Source organism: Aphis gossypii, chromosome 2 (genome assembly GCF_020184175.1).
Source record: "Aphis gossypii isolate Hap1 chromosome 2, ASM2018417v2, whole genome shotgun sequence".
Lineage (NCBI taxonomy): Eukaryota > Metazoa > Arthropoda > Insecta > Hemiptera > Aphididae > Aphis > Aphis gossypii.
Genome location: NC_065531.1, coordinates 31,786,132 through 31,798,101, shown reverse-complemented (window position 1 = coordinate 31,798,101; position 11,970 = coordinate 31,786,132). Strand labels below are relative to the sequence as shown.

Here is an 11,970-nt window from a genome sequence, read left to right as displayed (position 1 = left end):
AATGTAATAATAATAATATTATGCACTCGAGTTGCACTAGCACCACACACTGCACACACACACATCACATGATACATTTCGCACACTCACAAAGATACACTTATACATATACATACGCGACATATTATTCGCGGACCCGGTCGGAATGCAGTCTCCAGTGGATATAACGTGTAATAATAAAAAGCGACGAGCGAGACCAGTTTGGCAGCCATTTGTCACGTATATATTATTATAATATTATTACGAGACCCCCTATGAGCCGCTGCCTAACTCGCGCATAGGCATGACATAACGACAAGTAAATAAGGAACGTCGTCACTTTTAGAAATATATAACATTACATTGTACCTATAATAATTGTAGGTATTATCACTATTGTCTACATCATTGTTTCCTAACCGGTGGTCCGCGGTCCGATAAATTTTTAAGAATAATAATCATAAAATGTAACGTAAAGTAATAAAAATTCACATTTTTTGATTTTTGAGAAAAAAAAGGTCTTCTTAGTTTTTTAGATTCTGAACGGAGTGATGAATGTATTTTTAATTGAGGTGGTCTACGACCTATACAATTATCAAAGTGATCTGTGGTACTAAAAGGGTTAGGAAACACTGGCTTATATATTAATCGTCGATGTGACGACCTAACGCATAGAATCGGACAAAAATCTGCTACTGGAGGATTTGCATAAAACTACCACTATAATATAGTAGGCACGTTACATATTTATTATATAACTATTGTAATTATTAATGTAGTGTTGATTATACTGCTATATTATATTCCCGTTTAAATGGCATCACGATGAACCTCTTCACGCACCAATAATGAACTTAAATTATTTTAATATAAAGTATTGAGAACGAACTATAGTTCGTTAATAACTGGTCCATAAGAAGCTAATATTAACTTATGTTAAAAAAAAAAAAACATTTTAAAAATTATACAAAATAGCCAAAAATTCACTAAATTCCTATTAAATCAACGGCTTCACATCGTCTTCCATTATAATGCTTTCGTCTAAACGAACATCCATACCAATTTAATAACGCGTGGTTATTATACGTATACGAATTTACTTATTTAGTCATATTATTCATTTAATTTAGAATATTTTTTATATATAAGGGACGATGGTGTAAAATATAAAAAAAAAAAACAATAATAATTACGAAATAACTCATAATATAAAATTGTATAATTTCAATTTTAAATGTAGTTGCTTTGTTTTATTTGTTGTTTATGAAGATACGTTTATTCGGTTATTTTAAGGCTTAACCTATTATACCTAACACGAAAAGAAAATATCGAATATACCTAAATAATAAATATAGCGGAAACATTTCTTTGGTGTTTAAGACCGACTTATCTGTCGTTTGTTCAATGTCAGCAAACTGGAAATCAATATTTGCCCAATACGTCGTAAAACGTATAATTATTTAAAGATGAACAGCGAAAACGTGTTAATTTTGTCTTTTCTATGACAATTCCCACGGACATGAGGTGCTGTATTTACCTAACCCAACTAACCGATCCTGCAGTGTACACAGGGTATAACGACAATTACCTAAATTACCTCGTAGAACCGTAGTTAGTAGTTACCTATACAAAATAATAGTTATATTGTAATAATCAAATAAAAATGTATTCAAGTACACAGAAACATACTATTTAAAATAGCTATATCAAGGTATATAAGATTATATGCAATCGGTTGTAAGAAATTTACGATTTCCGCTTTCAATAAGAATAATTCATATTATATATAATAATGTTATTCATATAATATAGTACTTCACTGCATTAAAATATAAAATTAAATTAATTTTTTTATGATTTTTGAGTAGTTGTTTTTATAAAAAAGCAACTTAATGCAAGTTAACTCATAATGCATTCATGTAATTTAATAGTATGTACTTATATGGCCGTATATTATTATTTATTAGTTGCCAATAGCTAAAACTTTAAACTAATAATCAAAATAATTGTATATATTTTATACACACTAATATTTCTTTTTTTCTTCATACAATTTTATAATATTCTAATGCTATATAAATATATAATAGTATGATACGTAAACAAATCACTATTAGATACAACTAATTTTCTGCCATATAGACACACCTACACAATAATAATTATAAATAAGAAATCTGAAACTAACTATTTTATATTAAAATCTCTTAAGACATATTTTGACATCTAAAAATTATAATAAGTGGCTAGTCATAATATAACCTAATATGTCAACCTCACATAAATAAACAAAACAAAATAGATTACAATATTTTTCTTTTCTTTTTCTTTATTACAATACACAAGTTATTTACTTTATTTCTTTATTAAATGTAAGCATTTAGTTTCGGTTTATTGATCAAAATATAAAATAATATTACTAATGCAATTGAAAACAATTTTTTGTTTACAGTTGGTATACTAGCTATTTTACTAATTTTGAATTTTAAGTTTTTAGATTTTGAACGATGAATAATAAACAGATATCAAAAGAAATAAAAGTTAGATTAAATAAAGTTTGCGATCTTTTAAAAGAAATCGAGGAATTAGTATGCAAAGATAAAAATGATAATCAAATGGACCAATTGTCAAAATATGACTATTCATGCATCTGTGTTGATGAAAAGCAATCAGTACCTGAAATAATAGAAAACGTATCCAATTATAAGAAAGTTGATGAGCATAAATCATGTTTTAAAAAACATATAAAATGTAAAAGTTTAGACAGAGAAAAAATTTCTTCTGATATAAATGAGTTAAATGACATCAGTTCATGTTGTCAGAAAAACTATGAAGAAAATCATGAAAAAAATAACTCAAAATTCCCAAATAATCTGTGTGAGAATACATCTAACAAGCAAGTTTTTAATAATATACAAAATGATTATAAGAATGAACGTTTTAAAAACAATATAAAGTATATTAAACAAAAGTATACGTCATATTTCAACGAAATTAATAAAAGTGAACTAAACACTGCAACTTGTTCAACAATTAAAAACAAAATATCACAGAAGTAATTTTAATTTTAATATAACAAGAAATTGCTAACCAAAAAGATCAAAAAATTAGGTACATGAAACACTAATACTATATATGTAAATATAAGAAATATAGAAGTATTCAAAACAGACTATTATTGTTGTGTTAATGTATAAATGTATTATTATTTCACTCTATTCACTTTTAAAAATTGTTTTACTATTTTTCAAATTGTTATGTAGGTAGTTAAAAGTGATAGGTACTGCTGATATATTTGAAATATTTATAAGTATATAATTACTATAATAAATAATTATATAAAGATATAATATGTATATCTATATAGGCTATATACATCATCATGATAATTAAATCAATTTCAACCAATAAATATGACCAATAACATATGAGTGGTTATCTAATAATATAAAGGGTACAATAACACACATTATATACCAACATTTCAATGATTTCATAGTCTATATAAGTTATGTCTTTAGTTTTCAATAAAGTTAATCAATACTGTAATATATTTATCATATTATAGCTGAATCCATGCGCATCGTAGCCCGTTAAAAATCCTCTTTAATGTCTCACTCTGTGTGTTAAATTCGTTGGATTTCTGTCTGTTTGTTAGTTTGTCTTTTATACATTCCTAAACGTCTGGATCAATTACGACGACATTTGGTACAGAGGCATGTTAGATCTAAAGACAGAAGATAGTCTAAGTTAAAAAGTAATAGGCTCAACCCTGGGAATTGCTCAGACATTTTGAAATTTACGATGGAAATTTTTGTTTATAGATGGTTTTTATAATCAAAATAAAATAAAAAAATCAAATTTTGTTTAAACTGATCTTATTGTGTAAAAATCATATTTTGTTTTTACAAGTAATATGAATTTCTAGTGGAATTTTTTACTTTTTATCCCTTAAAAATAAAAAAAACTTCTAAATTTAATTTTTTTCAATATAAAGTGTCGTCTTCAGTGTTCAGATAAAAAACAAGCACACATCATTTAAAATCAATATATTCAAAGCTCCGCTTAGAATTTAAAATATCAAAACGGATATTCAAAAGTAATAAATATATTTTTAAATTTAAATTCCTGCAGTTTTCAATAATTTTTTTTTTAATCCATAACATATTAATACCTAGATAAAATAATAATGAGAAATATTTTATTTATACCTAATAATTATCTATATTTAGGTATCTTTACATAAAGTATTAACTTATAATATGTTTTGTTAACAAACAGTTATGATCATTTCGCCTCTAAAAGCACAATATGAAAATAAAAATGTTAAAAAAAGTACAAACCTATAATATTTATAAGAATATATTCAATTTTAATTGTTTATACGAGTTAAAATAGTTATATGCAAATTATGTCCGTCTTAGTATAAAACATAACAATTTAATTACAATATGTTTTTTACGTATTGTTTACAAATGTTAGGGAAGCACATTATTCATTCTTTATTATTCAATGTTATTTATTAATGCATATAATCATCTGATCCTAATGAAACAAAAACAATCGATAATAAAACGAATTTACGTCTTTCTTTTCATAGGAAGGTACATACCTATTATAATAATATTATTATGCACTCTAACAGTCTTAACAGTATAAGAGCAAGAATGATTTGAATGATTAAATAAGAAAAATGCGTAATTTTACAAAAATAAAATATTTATATATTTTTTAACTTAGAAATCTCTCATTTTTGAGTTCATCACGTAAAAAAACAATACACATAAATCACCTATGCCTACCTAATATAATATGGTTTTTATTTCGCGTATTGTTATTAACATTTATTATTTAAATAATATGTAAACATTTGATTTTTGTGTTATTTATAAAAACATTTTTAATACCTATCTATTATATACACACAGTATCTCATATAATATATAATATATATACATCAAACTAAGTAAAAACTATTAAGTTTTCATAGTTAAAAGAATTACCTTGCATAATTCATAAATAATCATATTTAAGTCTTATTAATCTATAACATACTCATACACATAAAAACAGATTCATATATATATATATATATATATATATAGAGAGAGAGAGAACTATAATAATCGATAGATATTTGGATTTTGATAGCAATATGAGCAATATGAATAGGTAGTGTGCATAATATGTAAATATGTAATGCATGTGTTCTAGTGTGATAAGTTTTTCACCGTGGCGAATATATGACAAGATGACACCTCTAACGAACCTATCGGTTCGGTTAAATTACTAAAAACGATGTAATCGGCTCCGATGAGAGATCAACATCCCACTTGAGTGATTACTATACGAAAATCCGGTCGGTGCGGTATATGTCATCAACCAACCAACAAACCAGTCAAACAGTCAAACGCCATTAGGACAGTAACACAGTGTACACCTAACTATACATACGATCAATTTATATATTATGGCTCTGCGCAGAGAACATAATTATCCAAGTGTAACGAATAGTATTTGTCATAGTTAATGAAATCACTTGTTCAGCTCTTTCGTACATGACACAATAAATCGGCATTATAATATTCGTTGTGTCATTTTACATACCTATAGCTGATAACTGAAAGTTATAACTTATAGTACTGTGCTGTACTGTATGTGGGAATAAGTATAGTAGATATAACTAATAATTTATTAAAGTAAAATAATAGATTTATTATAATTTATAAGTAATTTAGATATGTGGACAAAGGTGGGTTTCGTTTTATTCGATTCGAAAATGTGTGTGTATAGTGTATATGTCAGGTAAACGTAAAGGCAAAGGATTGTGGTGGAATGGTTATTGAATTCTACAATACTTTATAATTAGTAGTACCTATCTAACATTACTGGTATAATCTATAGGTCTACCTACTAAAAACTTAGTTTGGTTTAATTATTTATTTAATAAATATTATGTGATTGTTTGATGCTACTATAACAGAGTATCGCGTGGAGATATGCAGAAGAACCGATTTTTTTCTGGCCACTGGCCCACGGCATGTTCTCTCGCTGGACAGCGTGTTTATTTAGGTATATTATATACACGTTAATAGATTGAAACTAAAATCAATTCACAATGATAAAACCTCTTTTGATTTGTTACGGGTTCCGTAATTTCTTAGGTACGTTTGAGCGTTGTATACCATGTATAAATATACAGTCGGATTGGTTATAGACAGCTGCTACGGCAGCGGTCATTTCATAAACCGGAGATCGCAGTGTAACAGAGACAGGTCTTATATTATAACGTCATGATAATATTATCCTAATATTATTATATATTATATTGAAACGAATGCGTTCAGGGTTTGGATACGGACTTATATTATTATTGTAATAGGTATGTGTATATTATGTAGATCACGGATTGTTTTTCGTTTTTACCCTATCAGTCATGTATTGACACGGCCCCGCCGTATAGCTGTCCGGCGCACGAGAATGCTGTCCGTTGGAATGCACACCGCGCGCGCTGACGTTATTAATATTTGACCACGTACAATAATAACGTTTTAATACCTTGATAGGATCTGACACGTGAAAAATGATGCGCGAAGCTATCCATATTGCTACGGAGGCGGTCCTACTCCGCCGGAGTGTACTGTTGTAGGTACATTATGTGTGTATGGGATATAAGAAAAAATTCGTTAGTTCATTGTTCTTATACCGAATTTATTTTTTTAACCTCGTCGTACGATTCCATTATTAAAAAACCCGACTGACGTCATGTGGAGAGCGACAATATTGTGTTCGGTAGGACCGTTTTACAAGCACCGACCAATAAATCTTGACACGCCGCAAACATCTATTGCACACGCACGCACATACACACGCGATATTGTATGCGGGGTCCTCATCGTTTTCGTTTTATTTTTGGAGCTGCTGACGGCGTATAATCGATTCGGACGCGTATATTATTATAATATTACATTAAATCATATATGTATGATATAATATGATGTACAATGATACCACATGGCATATTATTGTATTATGATTATGTATATAATATACACGGCAGCCGAAAAAATAGTCCCTTCGCACCGGAATCCCTCGTATTGTTAATACTATTATGTCCATGGTAATCGTCATCGAAAATATCACTAATCATATCATATAATATACGATAATATTACATAATGTGATTAATCATTTAATCATATTTTATAGGTATGCACCGCAGACATTGACACAGTCAGTATAATATGATGTTGGTATGTCTTAAATATATCTTTTATTTAATAAAATAAAACAAAGCTAGCATAAATAGGCTATTAAAGTTGTTTATATCTATAGATAAATACGAATAGGTAAATGTATGACTAGTTAACATGGTAATATTTAAATAATGATGAATAATAATAATTATACTGGTATTTGGTAGTACCTAAGCAGACTGAGCATAAAGTTGGTTATAGTCGTAAGTTGTGATATTATAAATGATTAATAACAACAAAGAGAAAACAATTTTAATTAAGATATATAATAATAAAGATTAACTTAAAATAAGATAATTAAATAATATACGATCATGTAACCGACCGCGTTAAATTAACTAAGTAACTATACAAATTTACGATATTTATTATATTTTCTTTATGTAAATAGATATATGTTTGGATAAGGCTAACTACAGATTTGACTTGAAAACTATTGAATTAATTGGAGTTAAATTTTGAACATCTGCACACATTCCTTGAGATTTACAGGGGCCAGGGGGTATTTAAAACTTCGTTTTTAAACCCGTATAGGTACAGATGCAGCTCACACATGAATCCAACATGTTTTATTAATACATATACGTTGATATTGGTTACAGGAAAACAACTAAAAAAAATTGTCAATCTCAGATTGTTTCTAGAGACAAGTTTGAACCCTTTTGGAAGTATAACTAAGTACTATAGATGAATTACCTATATAAGCTAAATTAATTCACAGAACGATAAACAAAGAAATTTTTCCTTAAATTATTCGATATAGCTCTAATTTTGTTAATTTTTTCACGGTCGAAATCGAATTGTACAGCTATAGACAGTAGTTCGGAGACCCCTGTTATATAGACTATAACATAAATACATAATCAACACGAATGTCAATATTAGATATTTAACTAGTTATCCAATAATTAACGGTAGGTATACAAAAATATATATGTACCAATGATCCCATAATATTATACAGAAATGTATACATAAATATGTACGTTATTTATTATATATAAATACTGAATTATTTTTGGTTTGGTAAATTGTATGATTGTATCTAATGTAAAATTTTTTTTATTAAATATTATTTTCAAATAAATTGCAATAGCTACTTAACAGTTAAAATTATATTTACTATAATATAACACTTTATAACTACTTAAATATAACTACACGTCATAATGTTATATTATTCTAGACTGCGTGAACAACATAATTCTTATAAGTCTTAAAAACTCTGCGTGACTACGTGTACAAATTATATTATATTTTATGATCATGATATATACCTACAATCTACATACTGTATGTATGACCGTATAGGTATCCGTGTGTGTACTGTGCAGTTTGTTTTATAAAGTTAGTGTCCAAATTATGTAGAATCGTCAATGTTAAATCAAAAAGTTATACGACTGCCATATCAGTGTGGCCGTGTGGGCGCGCGCACATATTATACATTTTATGAATAGAATACGTTATATATTACACACACTGACACGGTATGTTGTAAACATACGATGTTTATATATTTTGTATAAACATGTATTATTTAAATCTCATACGATTTTAAAAATTGAATTCCCCAACTTATTGTGTAACTATTATACATATATCAGTATGTTTAAAATGTATTGCAGCCTTTAGCGTGTATACGGGATTTAAAGTCATATTTTAAATCATTATATAAATCATAATGTAAGGTAGGTATACTCATGTGTATTATAACGATAAACGATCAATATCAGTGGTTAAATCGGCGAGTTTTACCAAATATTTATAATATGAGACTAATATAATAATATCATCCATGAGTATATTATTAATATGTATGCAGCTGCCATTTGTCATGCAATAATGGAACGCATCGCGCGAGCATCGATGTTCCAGGCCCATTCCAAAACAAATGGTAATCGAACGGGGTGTTGACAACGGATAATAAAGATTACAATATTATTTTGACGTGAGCCACTCCTACTGTAGGAAATTGATCCTATACTACTGGTAGCCGCTACATTAACCACGTTAGATTTACGGACATTGCGGGATAATATTTTCAATCATAATCATTTTTCAAAAAAATCGTTTCATTAATCACCCACCAGTTGCATACTATAGCCCAAGACATTTACCGCGGACACACGAGCAATATAATATGATAGACATCATGAGTAATGTAAATCGTGTAATTTTAAGTATAATATATACCTAATATAGTAATATTATATAACATACACGCTGTGGTTGATTTCGAAAATATTATGTTCTAGTATGATCTCATCGAAAACACACTGTACAATAATATACTATAATTTTTAATTTTTAAAATATTTTACCAGTTATCTTTAACTTATTGATAATTTTAATCAGTTGCATTTTTTTTGTTTCATATACGACTAAAATTAAAATTTTCAAATACTGATATCAATTTTTTTTAAGCACCAAGTATTATTCTAACACAACAAGCTTTAATTATTTCTTAATGGATTCGTTGTTGTCTTAACTACAATTATACAAATATTATAGGTTAACATTCCTTGACATATTCTAATAAAACTAATAATAACAATAAAAAAACAAAAAAATAGGTAAGTACTGTATAAAACGATACCTATAATCTATATATAATATACAATCAAAATTATGGTACAATGTCGATGGTAAATTACGGTATTAGAGAAATAAATAAAGACTTGCTGAATCGATACAATTGAAACGTAAAATAATTTTTGATCACTTCTGTTATATAATAAGCTACAATACACAATCAGTAGGTATACAACGGGAGTTCATATAGTATATCCTGCAGGTGAGGTGATTGTAGGCTACCTAAAGGTACTCGATCATTAGAAAAACGTGCGATTAAATAAGCCACAGCAAGGTTTTTATTGAAGGTTTGGTGTGTAATGATTTCGAGATTGGACAGATATATGAAATTTAAAAAATAATGACACCATTCGCATTTTAAAATTTGTAGTTCACCTAACTATACGTACTGGAAAAATAATAATGAATGGGGTGCCGTTTGCAAATTATATATTTTTTTTTCAACGGTTTCAAGTTATATCTAATTAACCGCATATAACTATATACTTCAATAAGTTCAATAATACAAACATATGTTATAACCCTTTTTGTGATTAATGTATATGGTACTATGGCGTATAAAAAATAAAAATCACATCAGAAAAACAGCCACTACGTTTAAAACAAAATTGCTGCACATGTGATTTTTAAATTAAAGTAATCATCTGTACGATATATTATTATAGTATACAAAAATTAAATATCACATAAATACATATGAAATATGTTTAATACTTATTAAACTAACAATGGTTTCTATAAAAATAGAGAAAACAAAAACATGGTTTTAAAAATCATTATAATAATATAAGTGACATAAGTCTATAAGTACTTAATTGTACATACCTATAATAATCTTCTATAATATAAGAATAGAGTGTCGATGGTTTTATCGTAGTGTCCAGTTTTTTCCTAGTTTGAACTCGAAGACTTATAAAAACCCCACAATCGATGCAATTTTTCGTCTAAGATATAACAGATACATAATATACGCGTTTATATTAAATTATTATGTACGGAACAGATGCTTTTATTTGAAATTTCAAATTAAATTCTGCTTGAAATTGAATTCATCAATAAATAACAGAATGAAAATACATATCACCCTTTTTTTTTATCTCCGAAGTTTGATAAGCCCGTACCTGCTGGTCTGCAATAATTATGATAATAATGATATGATTTCGTAAGAACTAACTGACTTTTATCCGTTAACTTGAATTCATCATTGTACGACAGTATTCGAACAATATCCGAATATCGTTATAATATCTACAATATAATAACACGAATATTATAACATTGAATAAAATGATTTAATATTGTGATCATCTGTATTTACAATATACATAATAAAGGTCTATAAAAAAACGTACCTAACAGATAGTCGAGTTGGCTAGTTTTTGGCGGATGGAAGGCCGAAACCGGTTTCCGTTCGTTCGGATTAGAAGTCGATAAATCGTAGTGGTTCAGAACACCACTCGTATATGTTTTTCTGGAGTAGTTTACACGGAAAATGTTCTGTCGTAATATTTAAGTTATTTTAATGATCGTAATTAGTCATTCAGTCGATGAAAAGTGTTTTAGTACCTATACACACACACACACACATATATATATATATATATTATGTATATAAAGTGCTCGAGCACGTGCTCGTCGTATTTTTTCACTGGAAATGTTATATACCTACATTACACGTGCACGTAGACACAATACTTTCTCTTAGTCAAATCAGTTGATACGATTTTTAAAAAAACGTTTGCCTATATTTCTTAAAACCCATTCGTATCTCAAATATGATACAGGTATCTATATATTATATCCATGAGCGTACTTACCTACTACCTGACAAACGCATGGGTAGCTTACTAACAAGTGTGCGCTTACGATTGCCAAGTACATTTTATATAATATGTAATGCTGAAACACGATAATTAAAACTACCTATGTATTAGTTATATAATATTTATCTCAATTACGATACTATACTTATAGATCTAGCAAATTGCTGAAAAATTGCAGTGTCGTTTTAAAAAATATATACACAAATGTGTTAAAATTTACTATTGTATTATAATGAGTATATAAAAAAAAAAAAAAAAAAATCAAGTCCAATAAATCTGTAACCTAACCGATAAAATAATGCTTCAATTTTTAAGTTTTA

The 11,970-nt window shown here is 27.8% G+C and overlaps 1 protein-coding gene across 2 annotated transcripts; it reads left to right on the top strand.

Annotated features, from left to right (window-relative positions):
- Positions 1-2,015: 2,015 nt before the first annotated feature.
- LOC114132081 (uncharacterized) lies at positions 2,016-3,146 on the top strand. Of its 2 annotated transcripts, none has more exons than XM_050200895.1 (2): positions 2,016-2,351; positions 2,477-3,146. In XM_050200895.1, the coding sequence occupies exon 2, from the start codon at positions 2,487-2,489 to the stop codon at positions 3,036-3,038; it is 552 nt and encodes a 183-aa protein (XP_050056852.1). In that variant the 5' UTR covers positions 2,016-2,351; positions 2,477-2,486; the 3' UTR covers positions 3,039-3,146. The 2 variants fall into 2 exon arrangements, with proteins under 2 accessions (XP_050056852.1, XP_050056851.1); XM_050200894.1 differs by having other exon boundaries at positions 2,470-3,146.
- The last annotated feature ends 8,824 nt before the right edge of the window (positions 3,147-11,970 follow it).